Raw genomic sequence first — 27,918 nt, 5'->3', positions numbered from 1 at the left:
CATGGTATTTGTCTTTGACTGACTTATTTCACTTCACATAATACACTGTAGCTCCATCCACGTCGTGGCAATGGCAAGATTTCATTCTTTTTGATGGCTGAGTGATATTCCATTACACACACACACACACACACACACACACACACACACACCCCACATCTTCTTTATCAATTCATCGGTCAACGGACATTTGGGCTCTTTCCATAATTTTGCTATTGTTGATAATGCTGCTATAACCACTGGGGGTTCATGTGCTCTTTCTAATCAGTAGTTTTGTAACCTTTGGGTAAATACCTGGTAGTACAATTGTTGGGTCGTAGGGTAGCCACCCTGAATGCACCTTATCTTGAAAGAGATTTTTTAATGATAGAGTAATTATACACTTTTCAGATGGCTTTTGCTCCTTTTTATAGATTTGACCAAAGAGTCACTGAAGACAGTAAATAGAGCAAGTGCATTTTCTAATCTGATACTTTCAAATAGAAAGAATTAGATCAATATTTCCCCCTCATCCTTAGTCAATTTCATTTGATTTTCAGCTGATATCCTTTGTTTAAGAGAATGAAATTGATAGCAAAATAAAATTTTGGGGAATTTCTCTGAAAATTAGTGAAGCTACTAAAAATTATATTTTAGTAGAATTTACCTCAGTTGAATAAGTTGCATATTTGGGGTATGATGATCTACAAAATAAGCAGAAGAGATCAAATATCCAAAAATAGAACTAAGATATCTACCAACTTAATAAAGCACACAAGTATGTACCACAGCATGTAAAAGCCAGGGATGATTATGAATAAGTTAAAAAAAGAGCAAAACCAATAAATAGCAAATTAATTAGGAAAGAAGATGAAATACCACTTGGAAAATTGATCACAGAGAATGGAAATTTCTCTTTATCATTTTGCAAATATAATAGGAATAAAAGATCTTGAAGGGCATTTCTTTCAATTAGATTATGAAGAAAAGACAGTAATTGACTTGATATTTTTTTCTGTACTTATTTTGTAATAGTGAATTTTTACTTCTGAAGAAAGGTAGAATTTTTATTAATAAAATAATATGTAGGGGATTTTTTTAAAAGTTAAATGTGCTTACACATTAAATTTCAAATGTGTATCAAAAAGGAGTATTGTAAAATTCGGTCAGAGTTATTATTACTCCCTCCACTCTTTTTGTGGACTCCTGGAAATCTGAGAAGAGGGTCATCATTGGGATAATTGAAATAAATGGTTATCTAAATTAAGTGATTATTTCCAACCTACAACCTACTGATGATTTACATTAAAGAAATGAAGGCATGTAAACAAAGTCCACTCAGTGTGGAACACCTTGAACATTATCAACTATTTAATATCTCTTTGCAAACCAATTTATCTTGCTGATGCTGGGCACTTGTTGGACAGGGATGAGGGGAAAGGATGGTTATTTAAAGGAAAAAAAAAATGATCTAGAAGCCCGCAGAGGCTTGAGGCACTGGATACTAACTTAGTCTCCTTCATAAGTTGGTTAGAGTCCTAACTATGCGAGCAGAAAGAGCCAATAGTGTGAGGAGAATAACATTTGCAAAATAAGAAAGATACAGCACTGAAAACTACTCTGTCTGTGAACTTAACTGAGAAAAAAAATGAAAAACAGACATGCAGATCAAAAACACTTTGTCAGGTTAATCTGATCTTCTAAATTAGACCAATATATCCAGTTGATTGACAAAATGTCTATACATGTTAATTATAATAACTTTAGTGAGCTCTTGAGTCCATTCATTTATTATACTTATTATTAGGCTATACAAGTGTGGAATGGAATAATTAGTCTTTATCAAGGAACATAATTGGCTGTAGGTTTGTACTTACAAAGCAAAGGACAAGAGGCTGCCGCAAGAAGTGGCTTGTAGAGGTAGGGCCTAAATCTACTCATAACTTTTCATGGCCCCGGGAAAGACCCTTTGCTATGGGAATGACTAGCATGGAAAAGTGGATAGAGGACACTAACATATACTGAGATGTTACCGGGCACATGGAAATAAAATGACAAATGAAAATAAACTGGTCCCTGCTCTTGCAGACCATTAATGACATTGTCTTAAAATCAGATAGGATACAGAGATGATTTTAAAAACCACAAAGAGGAGAATGCCTTGAAAGTTTTTTTCCCCCTTGTTTATTTTATAAACAACAATTGATTTATTTGAAGAACATCGGAATATTCATTAATTCCGTGAGTAGGTGAAACTAGAAAAGGTGTACTTGGGTTAAAAGGTATTTTAAAGTCAAAGGTGTAAAATCTGTAATCCTAAATTACCTGCATCTATAAAAGGGGACACAGATTGTAGTTTTCATTTGACTGCTTGTAACAACACTCTGAGGTAGGAGGTCATTTCCTCTTATTCACCAATATAGACGCTGAGACCAACAGAGGTTGACTCATTTGCTGTAGTTAACAGAGCTAGTAAGTAGAGGGATTTCTATCATAAATTTCATATTTTTCCTACTGTTTCATACTACCTCATAAAGACCAGTATAATCAAAATTCAAAATGTGGTGAGTGGGTTATTGTCCTTGAGTTTAGACACAAAGAGATCATGGTTGTATATCATTTAGGATTATGTCCAGCTATAAGTAACAGGGAAAATAGCACTTGTTTAAACAAGACAGAACTTTATTTTTCTGTCTGATAAAATCCAGAGGAGGCAGTCCAGGAATGGTGCAATGGCTCTTCTTTACTCTGGCCTAAGGTACCTATGCTTTTTAATACTACTCTGTTATCTCTAGGGTGTTTTTCCTGGTTCCAGAAGGCAGGTAGAACTGCAGAACCACATTTGCCTTTTAAGTGGCCAGATGGAGAAAAGGATGAAAATAATAGAGACAAAGGGTTCATATCCATGTCTTTTAAAAAATGTTCCTGAAAGTTACCACCCTGTACATTTGTTTACAATCCTATTGGCAGCTCTTTTTAGACACAAAGGAGTTTGGAAAATTAAGTCTATTCTGGTCAGCCACATGCCTACTAAAAATCATGAATTCTAATACTGTGGAAAAAGTGGTGAATTAGTACTGAGGTACAGCCAATGGTCTCTTCCCAGACAGCGTTGATGTGTGGTTGGGCTAGAAGACAAATAGAAGTCAAGATGTGAATGGCAATGAGAGAGTAGAAGCCAAAATGCTCTTCTAAGAAAAGGTTGGCTCTGAAAGAGACGGTGGTTTACCAAATGACTCCCATACCTGAGTCTGTCTCATTCGTAAAAGCATTTGATTGAAAGACTATCATAAAACTCATATTAAAAATGACTACTTCATACAGAAGATGAGCACACAGGACTGTCATAGAAAGTCAAAGGCCAGATGTTTACCAAGTGCTTAGAGTCATGTTAAATGAGATAGGTCTATCCAAGGATCTGGCAACAGGTTTATATCTTAATATAAATTCATTATGTTGTACCTGGGCACATTCTTTTTTTGTTTAGACCTGAATTGTAATGCAAGACAGTTTGAGTAAGACTATAAAGCAAGACACAGTTTGGAGTGTTGGCTTTACAACTTACTGTCTGTGACAATGGGCAGGCCTTTTAAACTTGAGACTCAGTTTTCTTTTCTGGAAAAAACAATGGGAATAATATAACTTGCCTCATGGAGTTATTGCAAGAATTATGTAAGAACATATCCAATTTGTCTAGCATGGTGGTTGGCTCATAATAGAAATGAGAAATGTTAGGTCTCTTCCTCTCTGCTTCTAAAAAGAAGACTGTTTATGAACATTTATACACTTGAGCCATTATGTCTAAATGTTTCCTTTATCATAGCTCCCTGTTTCTATCCAAGTCCTTGATGGTAGTAACATAATTTGGGGAGTAAAAATAAACCACTGAGAACAGAATCCAAAAAGCAGATTTGTTAGAACTAAATTTAAAGAGCATCTCAGGCTATGATTTTCACATTGGTTCTAAATATATCAAATTTCTATTTATAATTTTTCGCACAAAATGTGTTTTGATATTCAAAGCATGTGATAAAAGTTTAAAGATGAAAATATTTTCAATTCTTTTTTGCATTTGCATGTATTGAAGGTTTAAAGATGAAAATATTTTCAAAAAAAATTTTTTTGGCATTCGTATACAGGAGTAATAATGAGAGATTCCAAAAGGTCATGCTCTATCTCTCAAGGTGAGACCAGGGCTTGTGGCCAGAACAGACCCTTGGTGGTTAATTTGCTCCTTATGGGGCCAGAATTCCACTTCTGTTTTGGAAAGTTTCTAGGTCTAGATAGGACTCACACTAAATCATGAGTGACAATTTAGTTTATATGTAATGCTTAAGGACAATACACTTTATATTAGTTAGATTAAAAAAAAATAAAGACTTGTCAAACAGATCTACTCCTTTTCCACCGTAAGGTAAGTTCCTAGTCAAAAGCTACATTTTTTTTAATCTTAGGCAACAGTGTGTAGGAGTTCTGCTTAATAAATACTGATATTTTATTGTTTAGGGAGTGATGAAGTACAGCCACAGTTTCCTGATTTATGAGGGTTTTGAAATGAGTACTTACCTCATCTTGGATCTGCTGTTTTAACATTGATGCAGTTAGTCTCAGATGGTCTGTTTTCTCTATTATGGAAATTATCCTACCAGCCCATGTGGAGAGAAGCAAGAAGCAAAACACCCTTACCGATATCTACCTTTTATGCACATTTATTTGAACATAAAAATAGAAGGCATAGCTTTTGTTTATTTGAAAAAAAGTTTTCCCAGTTGTACTTTATTATATCCCATATAGTTTCCTAGAGTGGCACTTCACAAAATGTTAAAAAGGGAAGGCTTTATGCACAGCTAATTGGGATTATCTTATGGATATGTCCTTCTTTGGAACGAAACTCAGTTCAGATTGGTTTAACAAACATTGATGTTAACCTAAGACAGATTTGGGCACCATGCTATGCCCAGTGGGTACTCAGAGGATGCAGAGCCAGCCCCTGTCCTTCATGAGGTTTCAGATGATTGAGAGAGAAAATAATATTTAGAAACAAGTTGTAAATCAAAAATGATGACTGAAAAATGAATCCTGCTGATTCACTAAATGCAGTCTGCAGCCTCTGTGTTTACTGATTCCTGATGAAGACTTGAAATGAGTGGACGGTCTGCATCCGTGAAGATGTCTGATAGAAGCAGAGGCTGATTGAATTAATTGGAAGGCAACAAGAGAGGTCATCTTGTCTGGTCCCTGTCCCTATGAAGGATGGCATAGAAACTCTCCCAGACAGATTGTGACCTGCTTTAATCAGCCACTGGCATTATACCCACGCCTGTGCTGTGACCCTTAAAATTGGGAAGAAAAGTGAAAGACCCAGTCAGTCACCCAGAGGATTGACCACATTGCACAGAGGCAATGATTGTTTTCCTTTTTCATCTGGGTGCTCCAGTATTACACACAGATGCCCTAAAATTTTCATTTGAAGAATATGCATCTTATACTTACGGTATTCCTGGTTTTCTTTTTAAAATTGAAATCCCTGTTATAAAGCCCTTTGCTTTTCTATTTTTGACACTTTCAGCCAAAAAACATGGTTCTTTGAATGTTGTTGGTTTTCACCGATAATCGTTTTTATGGTGGCATGAGAGAACGTTACGGTAACCCACACCTTCTTGTTATTCACTTCTTCTCATAATTGATTTAATTAATCTCTTTCAAGGCTTTCAATTCCTCATGGACAAAGCCACTTTGATATACCCTCAAGGTTTACTTATCCTCGATGGAACTTAGTTACAAAGGGAGAGAAAATGCAGCTGAAAAAGGCAACATGATATAAAGGGAAGAATCGTGGAGTTCGGTGGTAGGGTTCTGTTTCTAGCTGCGCCTCTTCATGATATGTCAGACCTGAAAAATCCCTCAATGTTCCTCTGCCTCAGTTTCAACATTTGTAAAATAAGAAGACTGGACTAGGTCAGTGAGTTTCAAACTCTTTTTGATTAGTGATTTATTGTGTATGGTAACCCCGTACATAGGTGCCTTTGCAACTGTAATGAGAGTTTCAAGAAACAACGCTTCCTGTTACTATGTGCAATGCACGGATTTCTGTTTTCTAAAAATATGCTGTTTGTGATCCACTACAGTGATTTTAAAACCACTGATAGGTCACGTCATGAAGTATAAAAAGAGCAGACAGGATCATTTTGAAGATTGTTTTAATGCGAGCATTCCTATTTTATTAATTGCAAGTTTTCGGGTCTCATTGTATGTGTTCTTATAGTGGCATTATGTCATTGTTGACAAAATTTTAAGAGTGAGAGAGTAGGGGAGTGGGAAGGTGGAACTAGAGAGAGTGGAAAGGGGGAAAGTTCTGTTTTCCTGTGTGCATGCTTAGTGCAGACTGTCTTATTTACTGTTCATCTTTTTTTTTTTTTTCCCAAAGAGAATGTCTGAGAGAATATGATTAATGACTTGCAAATAGAATGACTGAAGCCAGTTGCTGACCGGTAACATAGTCTTGGAAATAATTCCTGGGCCATCTCTTTTCCCAGTTCCTGGGTTGTAGTTCACATCCTAGGGAGTTTGTAAATAATAATAGATATAATGAACCCCAGGAGAAACCTTGACCTGGACTTACAAATGCCACAAATCAGGCAGGGTACATTCCTGATGCACTAAGGGAGCAGACAGAATTTTCAGGTGCAGGCTAGTGGGGTTTCCCTGGCCTATCTTAACAAGAACAAATCCACCATCTTCATCACCCATTAGGCAAAAATGTGATTATCTGGTGGGAGGGACAATATATTTCTGGCCTAGACAGCATCGTTGGTCTCACTGAGCAGCAGGGTCTGCCCAGATACATAAGCCAGAAACCTAGAAGTCACTCTTGGCAGCACCCCTTTCTTTAGCTCCATCCAAATCCTTTTAATTATGTCTCCTAATGTCTCAAATGCATTTATACTTCTCCATCTTCATCATCACCTTAGCCCGTGCCACCATATGCCCTTTGTTCAGATTATGAAACAACTTCCCAACCAGCCCACTCTAACTACTCTTTCTTCCTTCCTGTCTCCTGATCCAGTGCTCTTTTTGAACTGGAAACCCAATTATTTCACCTTCCAATGGCCTCCCACTGCGCATAGGAAGAAGACAGATTGATTCCAGGTAGCCTGCAAAGTCCCTTAATCTGCTCTACCCGCCTCAGGCCTCATCAGGAAGGCCACACTCCTTCCTGCCCAGCTCCAGCTACCTGGGCATTATTTCAGCCCCTCGTACTCTTCTTACCCCTTTTATCACTAGGTCTTTGCCAGTGCTATCACCCTGCCTCTTGTGCTCCCCCTGCTTCCCTTTATCCCCTAATTCACAACCATTTTTCCATTAGATCTTAGCCCCAAGTGTCACTCCATGACATCAGCGATGAGGTGAGTTTTAGTTTACCATTGTATCTAGCTCAGTGCTTAATATCACACAAGCTTACTGAATGATGATAATAAGGTAATAATAACAACATCCCCTTATACAGTATTTACTGTTTTCAGCACACTCTTCAGACTGCCTTATACAATTAACTCACTTATGACAACAATCCTATGGGAGAGGTACTTATTATTCCCATTTGACAGATAAGGAAACTGAGGCATAAGAGATTAGAGACTTTAAGTCCCATAACTAGTACATGGTGTTATGGATTTGAACCCAGGCAGACTGACTGCAGAGTGGTTGTTGCTAATCATTGAACTAAGTTGCCTCTTTCATATTTATTGAATGAGTATATGAATATATATCCTGGGTTCATGTTGGGATTTCTTTTGTTTGTGTAATTGGAAGAGTATTGCACGCTGTAGAAGCTTAAGTATGTTGTAGCCCACAGAACAAATAGTTGTGTTTATTCACTATATAATGAGCTAGATGCCCTGCATTTTCTCACTTAATTCTCACTACAGCCATGCATCATAGGTATAAATTCCCATTCTGTGAGTAAAGAATAGGAGATTCAGGAAGGATCTCAAGTCTTGATCTGTTGATATCAGAACTCATGCTTTTTTTTTTTTGCGTTTTTCTTGTATTTCTTTGTGAGAGATAGAATTTAATCTGGGCCTTCTATGTTGCATAGAGTTTAAATAAGGGGAGAAGAAAATGTTGAGTATTAAGAATGAACTGAAATTTAATTATACCAAGATTAACCAGTTAAAAATAAAATGAAAAAATAAATTGTTTCATAAAGCTAGAAAACACAAAATATTGAGGGGTTTTAAAAAGAAATGCATGAATGACATAGGATTCCAAAAGGAGATTTGAATAAATGGAGACACTGTGTCCCCAAATGGGACACTTAATATTGCAGCTATTTCAAGTCTTCTGCAATTAATTTTAAAAACCAATACAATTCTAATAAAAGCTCCAGTTTTTTTGGAAGTAGCTTAAATAATTCTAAAGTTTATTTGTGAGAACTATCAAGAATTTCAAAAAAATAAGAATATTGATAGAACTTTCATGAACAGATGGTAGAGCTTATTATAAAATTACAGTAATTGTAACAAAAAGGTAGTACTGTATTGGCATGTCAACAGACAAGTGGCCTAGAGCAGAAACTCCAGCCACATATCCAAGAAGGTATAAGAGTTTGATATGTGTTAAAAGTGACTTATATAAATTAATGGGGAAAAGAATATTCATTCAATAAATAGTGTGGAAGAATTGGCTCATAATTTGGAAAACAATGTTAGATCCCTACTTTGCACCAAATATCACATTGAGTATCAGAAAACAGTTAAATGCAAAACTTGAATCCATTGAACAAACTACAATGCAAATATCAAAACAAGTATCAATGCAAGTATCAAGTTCCTACAATACCGGGAAATTCTCACTATGGGTGAAGTGAATATAGCATATTAAATATATATACACAGAATCTTCTTAATTTTTAAAAATAAAGAGGGAAAATAGAGAAATCCTGCTAAGGACATAGATCACTATGCAAATCGTGGTTAACATGGTGGGCTAATAAATATTCTTTATTTTCTTCATGATACTTTTTTCTCACATTTCTACTAATACTGATTAGCTTTTGAAATCAGAAAAAAAAATTTAAGGCAGATTCTAAGCCACATTTTAAGGTCTGCAATGACTATATAACATATTTTGGGGTGGGAGGGGGCATTATAAGTCCTGTCTGCTAAAGGAGATTTATGGAGGGAAAATTGGATTCTTCTATGGGAGAGTTTTAATATGCTTTCAAGAGAGAAACTCTGCTACTAACTATTGAGTTAACTCTGTCAATAATCTTGTACACTCTTGAATCAAAATGTGTTTCTGATATGCAGGATCTAAGATAATTATGTAGAGAAATGCAACTATCTGAATTTAATCAAATGCCTTTTCTTTGTTTGGGGACTTAGGGATATATCTATGAAATAATTTCCTCTTCTGAGCATCTTTTTTAAAAACTGGTTGTTTTGCCTGAAGATACACTCTTAATCTTAGTTGCCTCTTACCTTAGGTTTTTCAGGGTTTTAAAAACCTTAGGGCATTGCATGGAAAATTTAACACCTGAAGGGGACACCTGGCATGTGCCTGAAGCACTTTCCGTTTCCTGCCAGGCACACAAAGGAGAGAAGTCATTGTGGGCTGCTGGAGCACTCTTCAGGGGTTGATTTACAAGTGTCTCGGATGTGTCCTCAGGCAGCTAAGAGCCTTCAGTTCTTGGGACTATATTTAAATTACAGAAGAAATAGAGTGCAAGTGACTTTCAGCAGAGGACCCTTATCTTCTCATTTTCTCTGCCGTTTGTAAATAGATAAGGTATTGGCTCAAATTAGTTCATTAGTCCAATACATCTGTTTATACAGGTCCTTGACAAAGCCTGCTGCAGAATGTACAAAGCAGAATCTTAGGTGTAGAATTCTCTTTTGAGCTTGATGTTACTTTCTCGGAGAAATCTGGCAGACACGTCCATGCATATACACTCTCACCTTCAGAGCTAAAATATTCTATTAATTTTTATAATATTAATTTATAAGTTTTATTAGCTTTGGTTTTCACCGCAAATATCTAATCTCTTGCTTATGAATTTCAGTTGTATTATGCCGATTTTATCTCATGTGTATGGCTGAAATCTATAAGCAAGATGAATTGTTTATACTTCAGAAAAATAATGTTATATAAATGTATTTCCCCTTTTCGCATATTTTAATATAAATATTGCCATTTGTTAATATTTATTAGTATTTCTGTAAAAGTGTATATTATTTTATAATATTCTTTAATTCCTGTTCACTACTCTTTAAAGGTACACACACATACACACACACACACACACAACCTCTCCCTGCTGCTTCACATAGGATACAAATCAATCATGGGTTTAATGGCTAGAAGTTAAGCAGAGAAGGGAAAGTTAAGCCCCAGTTGGAAGAAACAAAATTTCACAAAGAAGGAGGAGGTGTAATAGTAAATGGCCAAGGTTTTGAGTCAGACTTGACTATCATTTACTGCCGTAACTGTGTGATCTTGGGTGAATTATTCAGCTTTTTGAGGCTTAGTTCCTTTATTTAAAAAAGGAGTAATAATAATTTAGGATGAATGAGATGCTATTTGTGAAGGACCCTGTCCATCTTAATTATTTGCATCCTTTTACTATTCTGACCTTATTTCCCATAATTGGTTTCTTTAACCATTGGATCAAAAGAACTGATACTTTTCTCCTTCATGAGGAAATAGATTTGATATATAGCTCAAGTCTAAGAGGAATGAAAATGTAGTGACTCAGTTAACCAGACTGACAATACAGGAAAAGAAATCCAGGCTGACGTTTGGTATTTTGTTAATGTGGAATTTCCAGGTCTCAATGGGAGCCCAGTTACTTGATATCCCAAACTGTTTTGAATCATTTTTACTGGTATTTTTTCACTCATACCATTATGCAATCTTGCAGTGATCTTAGTGAGTATAAAAAGAAACAAATAAGAGAACATACCCTAGAATCCAGAACCTTAGAACTGAAGGGACCCTGATTGATTATCTCGTTCAGTCATCTAATTTCTACTGAGAAGTAAACAAATGCCAGACAGTTCATAACTTGACCACGGACACAAAGTCAGCGGGTCATTCTCTCAGAACTGGATTGCAGGTCTTTGACTTCTCATACCATTGGTCTCAAGACAGTGCTGCAAATGGTACTTTACTCCAAAGCAACTTAAATTCTTGCAATGTCATAAATAAATGATCAGCCATATTACTGTTACATGATTACTCTAAACATTTGGATCTTTTGCTCTTTAAATAATTCAACAAATTTATATAAAGTCTATATACTCCGTTAGAGGATATAATAAATACTGCAGAGTATTAAAAATCAGTTATTTTAACTGAGGTCTTGATACAGTAGGAGAACTGTCAGAAACAAACCTTGTTAACCTGATTTTCCAAATTCTGTTAATGCTGCCAGTGTTCTACTACCTAGCCTCAAAACCCCTGGGTTGTTGATTGCCTTCAACCCTTACTCCCATATTTAATCAGGTGCCCAAATACTGTCAGTTTGACATCTGAAATATATTTTCTCTCATTATTTTTTCCCCTCCTGTTTCAACTTATATCTGCCCTGCCTCCCAGCTTGTATGTCTGCCTTCAAATTACATTTGCTTCAATTTATTACACACATACTCCCAGAAACATTTTAAATATTGGTCATGGCTCTCTGTTTCCAACTGAACAATATTCAGTATTTAAGCATGGCATTAAAGATCCTCTAGGATTTGATCTGGAATGCTATATTTTTAAAAATTAAATATCAGTGCTCCAGCCTAATTTGGTTTGACAGCTTACCTGAAGTTTGGAGGATGAGAAAGAGGCATCCAGGAAGGAGTGAAGAGAGTTACAGAGTGAACATCTAAGTGAGTCCAGCGGTGGGAAAATTATGTTACATTCAAGGACCTACAGTGGAGCTGGGAGAGGCAGGGTGGTACAAGCAGAGGAAGCTGGAAAGATGGGGTGTCCCATCCCAGAGGTCCCTAGGGCAACTTTCCCAGCTGAAGGCCCAGGCTTCGTGAAGTTCAGGAATGTGCCCAAGGCCAATTGCCTTGAGCCATTTAGCTGGAACCTGAATCTAGGTCTGCCCCACTGGCCGGTCTTCTTTCTCTGTAGCCAGCTGCCTCTCTCAGTCAGTTTGTCTTTCTGTCTCACCACGGGGCCCATGTTCTCATCTCCTGCAGTCTGGGGTTGCACACACTACATCTGTGAATCCTACTGCTTTGGAGATATTCCCGTATAATTGAATATGCTTGTGTTTCTAGCCCATCCTTCCCCCATTGTATCCTTGAAACCAAGTCAGTTTAAATTCAGTAAAAGGTGTCTTATGTTGGCTGACTTGATAGGGACTCCTTGTGCCGTTCTTTCTGGTTCTCGCTGATTGTCCCTGGTGTGGTTCACTGATTTCAATCACCCACTGTGCAGTTAGTACATACGTGTGAGGTATTAGGAAAGCTTGATGTAGGACATGACAGTCTTTTTTCTGGTGCATCAGGTAGCGAGGCATATGGGATTGTTGTGGAATTCAGAATGACTTGTAAATCTGGTCCTAGGTGCATAAATGTGTTCTTAGCAGCTCACAGATTCTCTTTTTCCTCCCGGCATCCTCTCAACAGTGACTGCAAGAAAACAATTTAATTCTTTAAGATAGTTCCTGCATACTTAAGAAAAAGTCAAGGGAGAAACTAAATAAATACTTTTTAACCTGCAAGTTTAGAATGTGGGATTATTTCTGCTAGGACTATAGTAAAAGATGAACCAATTGGATATTTGGGTTCTCAGGAATAAAACAACTGAGAGGACTTCCTTTTTTTTTTTCTTTCTTCATTGAATCGACTGGTTTATTGGCTCATCATTACATTAACATACTTTCAGGAAAATGAAAATAACCCTAATTTCAATCTGTAAAACTAAACCATACCCTGAGAAATGAGAAATTTTTAGAAAACCAAGCTCAACAGCTATCTGTCAGTCAAAGAATTTAAAATTCATGTCAAGCTCATCTTAGGAACTCACATTGTCATAGATACACACTTTGCAAATGCGAGCAGACTTGCCTTTTCAAAACCAAGAAAATACACGGTGATGTTTAAAAGACCTTAATTGAGGTGCATGTGGTACTGCTTAGACCAGTAAGGACTTACTCTGTTGTCCAGGATCATGAGATACAGTCAGATGTTTTAGATTTCATTAATGAAAACATAAAACAATCTTGCTATAAAATTTATGAGGCTGACTTCATCTCTCACCATGCCAAAACTTTGCTATATGCTGTTAATTTTAAGCTACACACTAAAGCACATCACAACTTTACAATGTTTTAAATAGATGGCTGACATATAGCCTTTGACAATATTTAGCACTTTATAGCAATACATTAGTGCTAACTTTAGAAACTATAGCATAATGAAACTTTACAGCCAATTAAGTTGATGAGTCACTGTCAGCCTCTTAAATTCCTCTTTAAGATGAATAAAAAAAGCAAATATAGGATGCAAGGAGCACACTGTAGCTCTTGTAAAATCTTTAAGTGTCGTCATGAAGTTGAAATGTTAGGGAATAAAAAAATATATTGTCTAAATGGCCCAGAAATAAATAAAATTATTTCTTTTAAAATTTAGAAATGGTGATAATGTTCAGTCTTTTAGTTTGTCACCATGTACTTACATAGATTGATGGAGTCTTACAATGTTCATTGACTCCCTTGACAATGGTCGCTAGACAGCCTTCTGAACTTTTATTAAAAAAAAGAAGTGCAAAGTTGGACATATTTAATCTCCACCCATACTACTCATTTATAACTAGTTAAGGATAAATAGTTTGACAAGTGAAAACTTAAATACGTCCCTTTCATAATATGCATGGTATTTGAGAATTAATTATAAATCCATTATGTATGAAGTTGAAATTGTTTTAGGAAAAATCAAGCAAGAATATGCTAATAAATTAGGGTATCTCCATTAAAATTTATCAGGAAAGTATTGTATATAACTTTATCCCAATTATTGAATGTTGAGAAATATCTTTATAAATTGGTAGTGAGGTTGCAGTAGCATTAAAGTAAAATCATAATATGTTAAATCCAGAACTCTTTGGAATAGAGTAAATTTAAAAATATAAAACATTCGTATACAACTATCTCTTACATGTATTGCATGGATTGTGAAAATTTTCCAAATTCTTTAATGTTCTCACAGCCATTTCTTTCTTTGAATCAATTTGGCTTGGGCATTTTTGCCATTTCTATGCCTGCTGTTCATACTCCACCCAGTGGTAATAGAGATAAAGAAATTCTCTCTTTTCTTTAAAGTACACAAAAGAAAACAAATCAGAAAAACAATATTCACAGAAGTGTGGTGTGTGTGTGTGTGTGTGTGTGTGTGTGTGTGTGTAGCAGAGGGATTTACAGAGCAGAATTACAAAAAACATAACCTGGAAATTTAATGTTACAGACTTAATGTGTCCCTTCCAAATTTATATATTGAAATTCTGCCCCCTAATATGATGGTATTAGAATGTGGGGCCTTTGGGAGGTAATTAAGATTAGATGAAGTTTTGAAGATAGAGCCCTCATAAATGGGATTAGTACCCTTAAAAGAAGTCACCAGAGGGATGCCTGGTGGCTCAGTTTGTTGAGCCATGCTCTTGATTTCAGCTCAGGGTCGTGACCTCAGGGTCATGAGATTGAGCCCTGTGTCAGGCTGAGCATGGAGCCTGCTTAAGATTCTCTCTCCCCATCGCTCTCTGCCCCTCCCCCACTTATTTGCTCACATGCACATGCACTTTCTCTCTCTCTCTCTCTCTCTCTCTCTCTCTCTCTCTCTCTCTCAAAAAAAAAAGTCAACAGAAGTCTGTTCTCTTCCATGTAAGGGTATAATAAGAAAATGGAAAATGGCTGCCTGCAACCCAGAAGACACCCTTCACCGGCTGTTACCCTGAGTCTGAACTTCTAGCCTCAAGAATTATGAGAAGTAAATTCTGTTGTTTATAAGCCACCTGGTCTTTGGTATTGTTATTGCAGCTTGTACTAAGGCAGTTAGATGTCTGTATTTGCAAACTACAGATTAGTCATGTCCCCACATTGGGAGATGCTGATTTGGTAAATCTGGAGTGACCCTAAGGAATCTGCACGTAAGAAGATAATCAAAAAGTGAACAACTGCTCTGGATGCATATCTTCATTTCCAGTTATTAAATCAGTGATGCAAAATAAATGAAACTGGGATCTTCTTATAGACCTAAGGACCTACCCTCAAAGTAGTTTTTTTCCATCTTGTATCATTACGTTTCTGTGTCATTTTGCCTCTTTTTTTCAAAAGCAACCATGCTGGTCTACATAGGACTATCTAGGGTTTGGTCCTGTATCCTGAGACCAACCTCAATTCTGGACTAACCAGAGCAGTTGGTCACCAGATAAGATCATTAAAGAAACAACTGCATTTTTTTTTTGGTTCCTGTGACCATTCTTCAATATTTATTTATGAATTGTCTACTTTGTGGTTAAAACTACAGGAGAGAAATTTTTAGCAGAAGCTGAAAGGGCTGTTTTCATAGGTCACTTAATGACATTCTGGACATAGCAGTGCTGTCCTAGTACCCAGGAGACAAAGTGCCACACAGAGACAGGGAGAAGATAGTGCTCCCACACCTGCACGGATCTTACTTTAGATCATACAGCTAATGCAGGTTGAAGGAATCAATATACCTTTTGGCACCTTGTACGTGCTCTTTGTGAGAACTGATCTTTCCTCACTGCTTCCAAACTTATATAACCCTCAATTGGAGGTTTTAGGGAAATGAAGTAATTCCCTATAATGATAGCCTGGTTTTAGATCTATTGAGATTGACATAGAAACAGACTACATAGAAATATGATAGGCAATTGGAAATGTGGGCTAGCAGTTAGTTGACAGGAAAGTCCTAGAAAACTAATTTATCAGACTGCTAGAGTCTATTATGAATTAAATTGATTACTATGAGTTGATCTAATGTTTTGGACTCTAAAACCAACCTTTTTGAATTCAAATATATATGTCTAGACCATAGAAATAGTAATAGTTAAGGTGTTGAAAATGAATGGATTATGAGGTTGGACAGAAAAAGGGGACTCAATCTTGGGGAATGGAAAATTGAGTCATCAAAAAAATCTGAACAGACTTGTCTAAAAAGGAGGAACAGAATTCAGCATTATGACAGACTGCAGAGAATAGGGAACCAACCAGCAGCACCTAAAGGATCAGCATGTAACAAGTGATTAAGACCAGAAGAAAAGATGTTCAGTGATTAGATGGATAGAATGAAGGAATTGACTGTCACATTTATCTACAAGAAAATCAGTGGTTTTATCAGACTATAAAAACCCAAATAGAGGGGCGCTTGGGTGGCTCAGTTGGTTAAGCATCTAGCTCTTGATTTCAGCTCAGGTCATGATCTCATGGTTCATGGTTTGTAAGTTTGAACCCTACGTGGAGCCCCAAATCAGGCTCTATGCTGACAGCATGGAACCTGGTTGGGAATCTCTCTCTCTCTCTCTCTCTCTCTCTCTCTCTCCCTCCCTCCCTCCCTCCCTCCCTCCCTCCCTCCCTCCCTTCCTCCCTCCCTCTCCTGCTCATGCTCTTTCTCTCTCACTCTATTTCAAAATAAATAAATAACCCTAAAAAGATAAAGAAAAACCCAAATATAAAACAGCCATTTTAATTCAGCTGACTAATTAGTCTTAAGAAAAATATTTGTTGAACTTAAAGACTACTTATTTTTTAAAGGTTACCAAGTGACCTCCATGGGAAAGTTTCAAGTGTTTGCTTTAGGTCTCTCCAAGCGTTAGTGGATGTATAAAGTTTGGTAGGGTGTGGAAGTGCTGGGAGATCCTTTTTGGTTCTGACCTCAATATCATTTCTGTAATTTTTTCTTGTGCACATTCTTGCCATTCACCATACTTTTCAGGGGAATGAATGAATATTGGGCTCCAAGTCTGAGACCTGGGAAGGCTTCCATACCTGCCCTCTGTGCCCAAAGTGAACTTCTCCTCCTCCATGAGTCTCAGTTTCCTCATCTTCAAAATGAGAATGTTGGATTATAACTAATTATACATTATCTGATTTTAATATCAAATTTACATTCCATTTTAAATTGTAAGCTTTTATTAAATATTAAATGATAAACGCCATGCTAAAGGCAATCCCCAAAGCCAATTCTCAGCCTTAAATATGCCCAAACACAGGTACAATTATTTTGAATGACAATTAATTTGAGAGCTCTACATCGTTTTAACAGAAAATTAAAATAGGAAATTGATGAGGATTTAATGTACAGCATGGTCACTATGGTTAGCAATACTGTATTGTATACTTGAAAGTTCCTATGAAGGAAAGAAAAGGAAAGGAAAAAACAAGGGAATAAAAGGTTAGTCTATTAGGTAGTAGATATGTTAAATAACCTTATTCTAGTAATCATTTCTTCTTGAACTGAGTTCAAGAAAAAAAGTTAAGTCGAATGATTCTGCTAAAGATAGCTGGGTTACTTAAGGAAATACTGTCATTTAATATATACAAAAAGGGCGCCCAAGTAAATGAAGCACATTCAAAACAAGAATAGATATGGGAGGAGGGAAAAAAGACCTTACTTTGAGACACTAATTAAATGATGATCCTAGAATTGAAGTAGATGAAAAGGACAAAGTCTGCACATTTTACTTAAAAGATCAAGTCACAACCAGAATGTTATGTAATTATTAGAATGTACAATGTAATAGGACTCAATAAGGTGGAAATAAAGATAATGAAACTATATGTTTTTACTTAGTTAATATCTTTTTGTTGCTAATGGAATAGTTTTTGTTCTTTCCAAATAAAAAATTCAATACCCAGTTTAAAAGCCTGACTCAGTAAGTATAGGATTAAAATAATTGGGAGTAAAATCAAATAGTTGTGTCTCATTAAGTGTGCCTCATATGTGGAAATCTTAGCCCTAATGCCATATTTTAGTGGATCTAACACCAATTGATGGTTTTGTTTTGTTTTTTAATTTTTGCAGGGCTGGAGAGAATTGCGAGGGATTCATCTTATGAACAGGAAGGAAAGGTCCAATTTGTAATTGATGCAGTATATTCCATGGCTTATGCCCTGCACAACATGCACAAAGATCTCTGCCCTGGATACATTGGTCTCTGCCCACGAATGAGTACGGTGGACGGGAAAGAGCTACTTGGTTACATTCGGGCTGTCAATTTCAATGGTAAGTTACAACTTTTTTTTTTTTGTCAATAAATACTTTAGAAGTGACAGAATCTGTCCCCTCCCCCCACTAAATATAGAAGACACACAAACAGAGTGGAAAGCACAGGATTAGAAGCAGTTCCCCTTTTAATCAGAAGTGTGAGTTTTTCCACCTGCTTTTAAATCTCAAACATATTTTCTGTGCTCCTGAAAGAAACATTAATCTGCTCCTGAAAGAAGCAGAAGTTAAAAATAAGCCTCTATCAATCAAAATATTCTACTTAAATATCACTATTTCAGAAATAACTTAGGAGACTCATTTGGAACCATTGACAACAGATTAGATTTCTTTTAAAATGTTTTGTTTGTGTCATTATTAGAGAAAGAATTGTAGATATTTTGTTTTGAAACTGATTTTAAGCTTTTTAAACAGTAAGTTGACCTGAGGAAAGTAGATGATTTGGAGTGGCTATACGTTTACATTCTAAAAGTGCCATGTTAAGTTTCTGCATTTTCTCTTTCCTTGTATCACTTTCAATGATTTGGTCAATTTAAAGCAATGAGCTGCATTGTGTAAGATAGAACCACATACAACGCAGGGTAGATGGGATTTGCCTCCTGCTGAAGCAGAAATGCTGCTTTCTGTAAGTGTCACAGAAACTGATACAGAATATGCTGGACCCATAGTATTCGGCTAAGAATAGCCAAACGCCTGTCTGAAGTGATGGAATTATTGAATGCTGCTGCTCTTTCATGAAAGTTGTAATGGTTGCTGCCCATGATTTTGACCATTATTTTCAAATGAAATGTTAGAATGCTCTGAGCTGTCTAATTCTTTCTGTTTGGCTGTAATCCACACAATGGACATGCCTCCGAGCCATGCATGGCGCTGCACTGTCCATCATAATACACTCCAGTGACCTCAGCTGCCAGCCTTTCTCAAAAAAGCACAAGGTCATCTTCAATTTAGAATTCAAGAGGAAACTTCTTCTTTTGCTTTGTGCAGGCAACATGAGGCAAAATTTGGTTTACATTCAACACAGAGTATCCTCGTTTTCAGCAGAATTTTTGTGAGACATTACATAACCATCCTTTTGTTATGAATATAAATATTAAGGGAATTTGAAAATAATTTTCTTGCAATTATAAAACTGAGCAAAGGAGGGGTATTATAATGCAAGGTTATTTATCCTTACATGAGGTTGGGAACACTCCATTTATCCATGTAGTTAGGACGTGTGAAGAGGAACGCAAATGAATGTTTTCCTCAATAACTGAAGCTCACCTCCAGACGATGGGAAAATCTTTAAAGAAATACCAGATTAAAGTATTTCAAAGGTAAATTACCAGTTTCTCTCTTATCTTAATCATAGATAAAAGCCAAACCCTTCCTTGATGACTTCTATTATTATACCATACTGTAATATAATGATGCTATTAAAGACTCTTAAAAACATCTTAAAGCCTAATGATTATTAAGACAATGTGCCTCTAGACTTCAGTGATTTCTGAGTTCTTCTGTCCACTTTTTAGTCTTTTTCCCCCTTTCACCTTACCAAAGTGCTGTTTTTGTGATTGTTTTGGGGGCTGGTCTCTTCCATAATTTGCTTCTTTCAACCCACTACGGACAGAGAAGTACATATAAAATTTCATTAATTTAGTCAAGATGTATTCATTGAGCATGTAGACTGTGTTAAGCATTCTGATAGGTGCTAAAGATACACTACTAGTAGTCAAAGCAGATATGAGATTTAGAATTTCTTGGGGGAATTTAGATGTGAATCAGAAAAGCACACAAAGGGATAGTAATATAATCTGTAATGAGGGCTAAAAGTAGAGGTGTGCTGAACTGAGGGTTTGTAATAGGGAAACATCCCTCCCTACTCTAGGGAGTTGGAGACAGGTGAATCTGAAGGAAATGAGTGTCAGAGAGAAGAGTAAGATAGAGCATGAGAGGTCTTATAGGCCATTCTTTTTTTTTTTTTAATTTTTTTTAACGTTTATTTATTTTTGAGACAGAGAGAGACAGAGCATGAACGGGGGAGGGTCAGAGAGAGGGAGACATAGAACCTGAAACAGGCTCCGGGCTCCGAGCTGTCAGCACAGAGCCCGACGCGGGGCTCGAGCTCACGGACCGCGAGATCATGACCTGAGCCGAAGTCGGCCGCTCAACCGACTGAGCCACCCAGGCGCCCCTTATAGGCCATTCGTGAGATTTGTTCTTCATCTTGAAGCAACAGGAGCCGACCGAAGCATAATAGAATTGTGTCCGATACAAGAGTAAGTGAGGATGTGAGGATCACATGTGGATCCAGATGTGAGGATCACATAAAATACATGAATTTTAGTGTATGAACTTAAAATAGAATCTCTTTGAGCTCCCTGGAGATTTATTTTGCTAATGGCTTGAAACTTGTCGGTATTCCAATAACTGATGATACAAGGTAAGAGACTTGAGCATAAACAGATTATCATGGATTATATAATCCTTCTGAGCTTTAGTATTTTTCAGGGAGTTCATCAAAAAAAATTTTTTTAACATTTATTTATTTATTTTTTTGAAAGACAGAGACAGACTGTGAGTGGGGCAGGGGCAGAGAGAGAGGGAGGCACAGAATCTGAAAACAGGCTCCAGGCTCGAGCTGTCAGCACAGAGCCTGATGCAGGGCTCAAACTCACAGCCTGTGAGATCATGACCTGAGCCGAAGTCAGACGCTCAACCAAATGAGCCACCCAGGTGCCCCAGGAGTTCATCAATTTTTAAATTTCATTATTGGCTTATCTGTTAGTGTTCACTAATTATTAATTCCCATCCTGTTTATGATAAAAAAAGATATACAAGGTGGTTCAAATAGAAGTATACTATCTATCTATCTATCTATCTATCTATCTATCTATCCCCTTTAAGGAGGAAGAAAGAAGTATGGTAACCAGAAGACAGGACTACATCAGGTTCTGAGTTTCCAAAGCAGCCAAAATGTAAAGAGACATTCAGTGGGATACGTAACTTTCATTATGTGATGGAAACAAGCCTACCTATTTTTTAAAGAGAGAGTTAATTCTCTTGGAAACTATTTCTAAATGAAATGTATCATATGGGATTTTAACAGCCTCATAAACAATGTTATTTAACAAAATTTTACTGCAAAAGCAGAAGCTTTCTCTTTGGCTGTTTTGTACGTATACCCACAATCAAAGCCAAGAATGTAATGCTTCTAACACTGAAGGGTATTTTATTAAAAGAGTTTTCAGGAGGAGGGAGATAATCTTTGATCTAGATTTGCAATTCTTTCAAGCTCAGATGATATGGGGATTACCATATTCTATTAAGAATAAATGAAGAGCTTTTCCCTTATAATCTGCTTTTCAAACTCTGTCTTCAAAAGAATGCTACTCAGAAGTCTAACATTTCAGCCAGTCAAAATAAGAACCACGGGGTTGAAGGAGAAGCCATAATCTTGGACTCTCCACTTCCCCTAGTGCTACCTGCCTGTCCTAGAGGTACTTTGAAATGTACCAATAGCTACATGGAGTGCACATCAAATCCACAGACTGAAATATCCTTTTTCTTCACAGGGCTTTCATAGAAACTGAAAGTAGACACCTAGAATGTGTGCTGGGAACTTAGCTAACAACTATTACCTAACGCTGACTGAGTGGTTTGTGTTAGTGATGGTCAGTGTTCTCACCTAGTGAGATAGCCAACTCACTTCCCAAAGCCTGGAAGTAGGAGGGGAACCTTGGCCAAACCCCAGGTTCCTTGAGATCAGTTTTGAATATTCTGAAGAGTTGAGAATGTACTTGACTAGACCCAGAACTGCTTACTGTACATGACAACAAAAAATTACTACATAATAAAAGTTTTCTTAGCATAGCTATTACCAGTTGTCAAAGAATGAGCTTTGTAAGGCAACTGTCAATTTTGTCTAGTGTAGCCTTCCAGGTTTTCTGTCAGGATCACTGAGGTACAAAATGTACTCTCAAGTTATTTAAAAAACTGACCCATTGGATGGAATTATTTAGTAATGCCCCTTTCAGTATTGGATAATGTCTACCCTAAAGTGTAATTGCTGAGTAGAAAAAAAAAATTGTTGTTAAACTGGTTCTTTCTGGCATTAATGAGATATTAAGGCAAGTTGCTTTTCCTGGTTCCTTTTAATTGAGACTGTAAAACACTGTCATTGGTATGAAGGGAGACTCTTCTTCCAGTTGTAATAGCAGGAGGTGAAGGACCCAGAACAGCTGGATGCTGCACAGACCATTGGTATAAAATTAAAGGGAACTGTTTAAAACTCAGTCTTGCTGAGATTGTAACCTTGTGTGTGGTATGCCTAATTAAGCAATGGTTTAAAGATACTTGGTTTAAAAGGTCATGCTTCTTCCAGTCTATTGTTAACTGAGAACATAACAATCATCTTGGAATTTCGAATGATGAATGATTAGTATTTCAGGCCAGAATGATTCTAAACACAACTAGTTAAGGGTGAAAACCCTTAGTAAAACTATTAAACTACAAAGTACTATTTCCATCAAAGACTTAAACAACAATGGTGGTTTAATTGAATTTAATCACTCAAACTGATATTTTCTCATCAATAGAAAACCTGAACCATATTCTGCATGTGTATTTTAAGTACATTCTGAGTCATAGCATATCTGTAATTACTCATGTGGTCGTTACAACTTTTCTCAACCTATCCTCTGTACTCAGGGAGCCAGAGGGAAACAAAGATCTGCCTTTTGGATTACTTTTATTGCTACCATTTGAACAAAACACTGTTTCTATAAATTTTTAAATCCAAAGATTTATCAAAAGAAAAACACAAAATAAAGAGAGGAGTTCAGATTTTTCAGGAACTTAAGCAACGATGTCAATTCCTTCCGTCTGGTCTATAGGCAATAAAATATTGATACTTACATCTTGTATAGAATCAGGGATTTTTCTGTTGCCATGAGAACCTTATTTATCATAAAGAAAAAGTGTTCGATAGAATTCCAGTGGTATCTCCTAACTCCTTTTCTCTGTATTTGAGCTCACATCAGGGGCAGGGCAGGCACAGCAGCATACTAATCAGGAATCTTTGATTGTAGGTAACAGAAGCCCCTTAAACTTGCTTAAGCTAAAAGAAAGAATTTATGGGGCGCCTGGGTGCCTCAGCCGGTTAAACGTCTGACTTCAGCTCAGGTCATGATCTCACAGTCCGTGAGTTCTAGCTCTGCATCAGGCTCTGTGCTGTCAGTTCAGAGCCTGGAGCCTGCTTCAGATTCTGTGTCTCCCTCTCTCTCTGCCCCTCTCCCACTCACGCTCTGTCTCTATCAAAAAAAATGAATAAACATTAAAAAAAATTAAAAGAAAGAGTTTATTAAGGTATGTCAAGAAACCCCATGGCTGAATACAACAGGGCCTAAGGAAAGGACTGGTTATAAGAACTAAAAACTGACCAGAAATCCTAACATCTCTCTGTCTGCTTTGTTTCATTCTGTTTATGTTGGTCTTCCCCATTTTTAGGTCCATAGGGTAGGTAGCTGAAGGCCATCTACATTTCTAGAATTTAGCAGCTATTTCTTCAGGGCACCTGCTAAAATTAACATGTACATATTTCTAAGTCCCAATTCTAACTTCTTGGAACCTTGAATCTCATTAGCCATACTTAGGTTGGATGTCAGATTGGTTCCAAATTATCAAGGAGCAAGTAGGACAGACTTGGTTGTCCTGGGGCACTCTCCGTGGTTGAAATACTTATTTCTAAATTCCAGTTATAACTTCTTGGAACCTTGAATCTCATTAGCCAAACTTAGGTTGGATGTCAGATTGGTTCCAAATTATCAGTGGCAAGGAGCAAGTAGTGCAGACGTGGTTGTCATGGGACACTCCCCGTGGTTGAAAGGGACATTTGGGAACTTTCTATAAGTGACTTATGGGGAAAAGTTGAGCAAAGTGAGCAGAGAGTTGAAAACCTGATAGCGGTGATGCCACTGCGATCTCAGAATCTCATTGCTTCTTTAAGGGTGTGTTTTTTTGTTAGGCTAGAGGAGACACAATTAAGAATCACATAGAATCTGTGAGAATCTGAGAGAGGAATCGACTCTGGAATTTTGTAATGCTAGTCTTTGTACTGTGGTTGGATTTCCTGACATGAAGAAGAATGGTCAGCTTCTCTGAACTCACCACTGAGATGGTGGTCTAACCATTTCAGTGCTCAATATTCTAAGGAAAATACGTGAACACTTGCCTGATTACAGAGACTAGGATAGAGGTGGAATTTACCAGCGTCTTATTTCTTTTTTAGAAACCTTATTGATTTCAGGTACTTAATGCAAATATCTACTACAATGTTGAGTGTCGCTGAACACTGTAGTCTGATTCTGAAGCAAATTTGTTTGCATAAAATACCTTTAAACTATCTAAAAGAAATAAGTATGACTTAATATTAGGAAGTGTATTATAAACACACTAATAGGTTAAATAAGACAATGATGAATATCTCCTAAGATTCTGTAAAGCTATTTAATTAAAATACATCCCTCATTTCTGTAAGAAACACAAAAACATTAACTAGTAATGGAATAAATGTTTAACATGATAAAGTTAGACTCTTAGACTTCAACCAATTATATACTTATAGTTGTTATTACTATTAAAGAAATGGATTATTCCTATTACCACTATAATTAATATTCTATAAATTTTTACCAAAGTGATAAAACATGAAACAAAAATAACAGAGATGACTACTAAAAATGAAAAAATAGTAGTATGATTATTTTCAAATGATTCGATCTCAAGGCAAGACACTGAAAAATATATTAGAGGTACTTACTTCAGGAAGATGATCAAATAAAAAATTAATATTAAAAACCTGAAGAGCATTCCTTTATACTAGTAAGAAATCATTGACTAATATGTGGGAAATGAAACTCTGCTTCCTTTGCAAAAATATTTAAAATACTTTGCAATAAATTGGACCAAAAAATATGAAAGACCTATATGAAGACAACTTTATTGAAAGACATTCCTTGTTTGTAGACAGAAAAACTAATTATAAGAATAATGTTAAACTTTTCTGAGTAATCTGTATTCAGGCTTAGTATAATTTCAACCAAAATGACAAAGGAGTATTTTCTGGAATTTGAAATAATATTTAAAATTTTAATTGTGAGAATAAATTAATAAAAATAACTGAAATGATTTTGAAGAGAAATTTATTTCTACCAAACATTTCATATTTAACCGTAATGATAAGCTATAATAATCAATCCAGTATGGACCGAGTGCTGAATAGGCTTATGGTATATGGAACCAGACAGAAATAACCAGAAATATATAATGATAATAAATAAATCAGTTTACACATATATATGTACATATTTACATATGAATTTATGATGTGATAAAGATGAAAAAGGGAAAGGACATTTTATTCATTGAGTATCAATTTACAGTAAGATCAAGTGAGATGATTCCTCCACATAAGAGTATTATCCACTTGGAACTTATTTTATTTTTTATTTTTTAAAATGTTTATAATTTACTTTTGAGAGAGAGAGCTCACACATGTGCATGTTTGTGCGCAAGAAGGTGAGGAACAGAGGGAGAGGGAGGGAGAGAATCTTAAGTAGGCTCCACGTCCAGTACAGAGCCTGACCTGGGGCTCAGTCTCATGGTTGTGAGATCATGACCTGAGCCGAAATCAAGAGTTGGATGCTTAACTGACTGAGCCACCCAGGAACCCCAGGATTTATTTTAGACTTCAGTGAAAAAGAAGCAAAAGAAAAAAAAATAGAAGACAGTCCATTAGATTTGAACGGGGAAGCTTCTTGAGTTGGACAGTGAAGGAAATTATAACAGGAAAATAGACATGTTTGATTTAGTAACATTTTAACACTGTCAGATGTTAAAAATGATTATAAACACAGTTTTTAAAACAGAATATAAAGTAAGGCATATATTTGGGTTATTGTGTCAAAGGATAATATCACAGATATAAAAAGAGCCACCAATGATGACATCTTGAAGAAGTCAGTTGGCAAAACTCGTAAACATTAGTAAACATTTGAAGAAATGTTAACTTTCACTAGCAATCAAATAAAGAACATTTAATCAACAATAAAATATTGTTTTCTACCTATCAAGTTTACAAAGACTTGAAAATTATAATAGTAATTATCAAAAGGTAATTATATTGGTTCTTCCAAATATGCTTGGTGAGGGTGGTATTAGTGTAATTGTTTTTCAGAGTATTTGCTCAGCACATATCATTACTTCTAGAAATACATTCTAAGGAAAATATTTGAAATAATTGTATTTACAAGAATTTATTAAAAAACAAGAAAGCCAAATCACACTTTTGTTCTGTTTCTAATTGAATCCACCAACAATATGTCACATAGAGTCATATTCCTGTCATATTCCCAGGCTTTTATCTGAGCTCTGCCATTCACTTTTCTTCTGTGTTGTGAACTTATCTTGACCTCTTAGCTTCACCTTTTAAATAGAAGGATTATCCTAAAATATTCTAATCTTTGAAATCTCTTCCAGCTCTAAATTCTCTACACACTCTTTTAAGGGTAAAGGTATATTTTTAAAACACAGATGCCTATCAGTGTTCTTATTGTTCTCTTTTTTTGTTATCACGTATACTCATTTTCATCTTTATGAATCATTTATTTATTCACCTATATTTTATTGGTAATCTTATAAGGTTTGCAATAAAAGAGTTCTGTGTTAGACATCAAGAATACAAACAAAGACTAAGAGGTGCCTCGGTGGCTCGGTCAATTAAGTGTCCAACTTCAACTCAGGTCATGATCTCACAGTTTGTGGGTTCAAGCCCCACATTGGGCTCTGTGCTGACAGCTCAGAGCCTAGAGCCTGCTTCAGATTCTGTGTGTGTCTCTCTCTGCCCTTCCCCTGCTCTTCACTAGTCTCTGTCAAAGATAAATAGGTAAGTTAACAACAACAACAAAAAAGAATACAAAGACTAATGAAACATGGTTCTATATGTTCTCAGATGTCATAATGTAACAGAGGAGGGAAACAAACATGTTACCAACAAAAATTCAATTTGATAAGTGATATGATAGAGGCATGAGCATATAAGAACCCAATGTAAAGCTGAGATTAGGAAAATATATAAGGAGAGCCTCAAAGAGTACAACACATCTGGTTTAAATTTAAACACAGATGGAAAGTGACATTTCTTAGGTGGACAAAATGGGGAGAAGGCATTCATGGCAGTCCATCAACTGATAAATGGGTAAACATGTTAGATATATATATAAAATATTACTCATCCATAAAGAAGAATGAAATCTTGCCATTTGTAATGATATAGATAGAGCTAGAGAGCATTATGCTAAGCAAAAATAAGTCAGTTATAGAAAGACAAATACCATATGATTTCACTCATATGTGGAAACAAAACAGACAAAATAGAAGGTAGGAAAAACATGCATTCTAAAAAAGCTGAGCATCTACAGTGTAAGAATTCAAGAGTGTGGCATGAGAGCAGCCTGGAAATGACCAGATGAGCTTGCTCTTGTTTAGAAATCTCTGTCATTCTAGTGTTTGAAGGTGACACAGCAGGCAATAGGAACCTGAAGCTTTTTGAAGAGGACAGTGAAGTGCTAAAATTTCTGTTTTAGAAAAATAACCTTGGCAACAATTTGCAGACTTGAGGAAGTGAGATTGAAGACAGGGGTGGTTAGGTTAG

General features: G+C 36.2%; 1 protein-coding gene across 4 annotated transcripts in view; it reads left to right on the top strand.

The window, feature by feature from the left end:
* GRM8 (glutamate metabotropic receptor 8) overlaps positions 1-27,918 on the top strand; it is a 774,850-nt gene that overhangs the window by 478,839 nt on the left and 268,093 nt on the right. For all 4 annotated transcript variants that reach the window (XM_043589415.1, XM_043589416.1, XM_043589417.1 and 1 more), the window contains exon 7: positions 18,024-18,224. In XM_043589415.1, the coding sequence (XP_043445350.1) occupies positions 18,024-18,224 (201 nt within the window). The remainder of the gene's footprint in view (positions 1-18,023; positions 18,225-27,918) is intronic.

The sequence above is a fragment of the Prionailurus bengalensis genome, chromosome A2, assembly GCF_016509475.1.
Source record: "Prionailurus bengalensis isolate Pbe53 chromosome A2, Fcat_Pben_1.1_paternal_pri, whole genome shotgun sequence".
Lineage (NCBI taxonomy): Eukaryota > Metazoa > Chordata > Mammalia > Carnivora > Felidae > Prionailurus > Prionailurus bengalensis.
The sequence above is the reverse complement of the archived record's forward strand: the minus strand, read 5'-3'. Positions and strand labels throughout refer to the sequence as shown.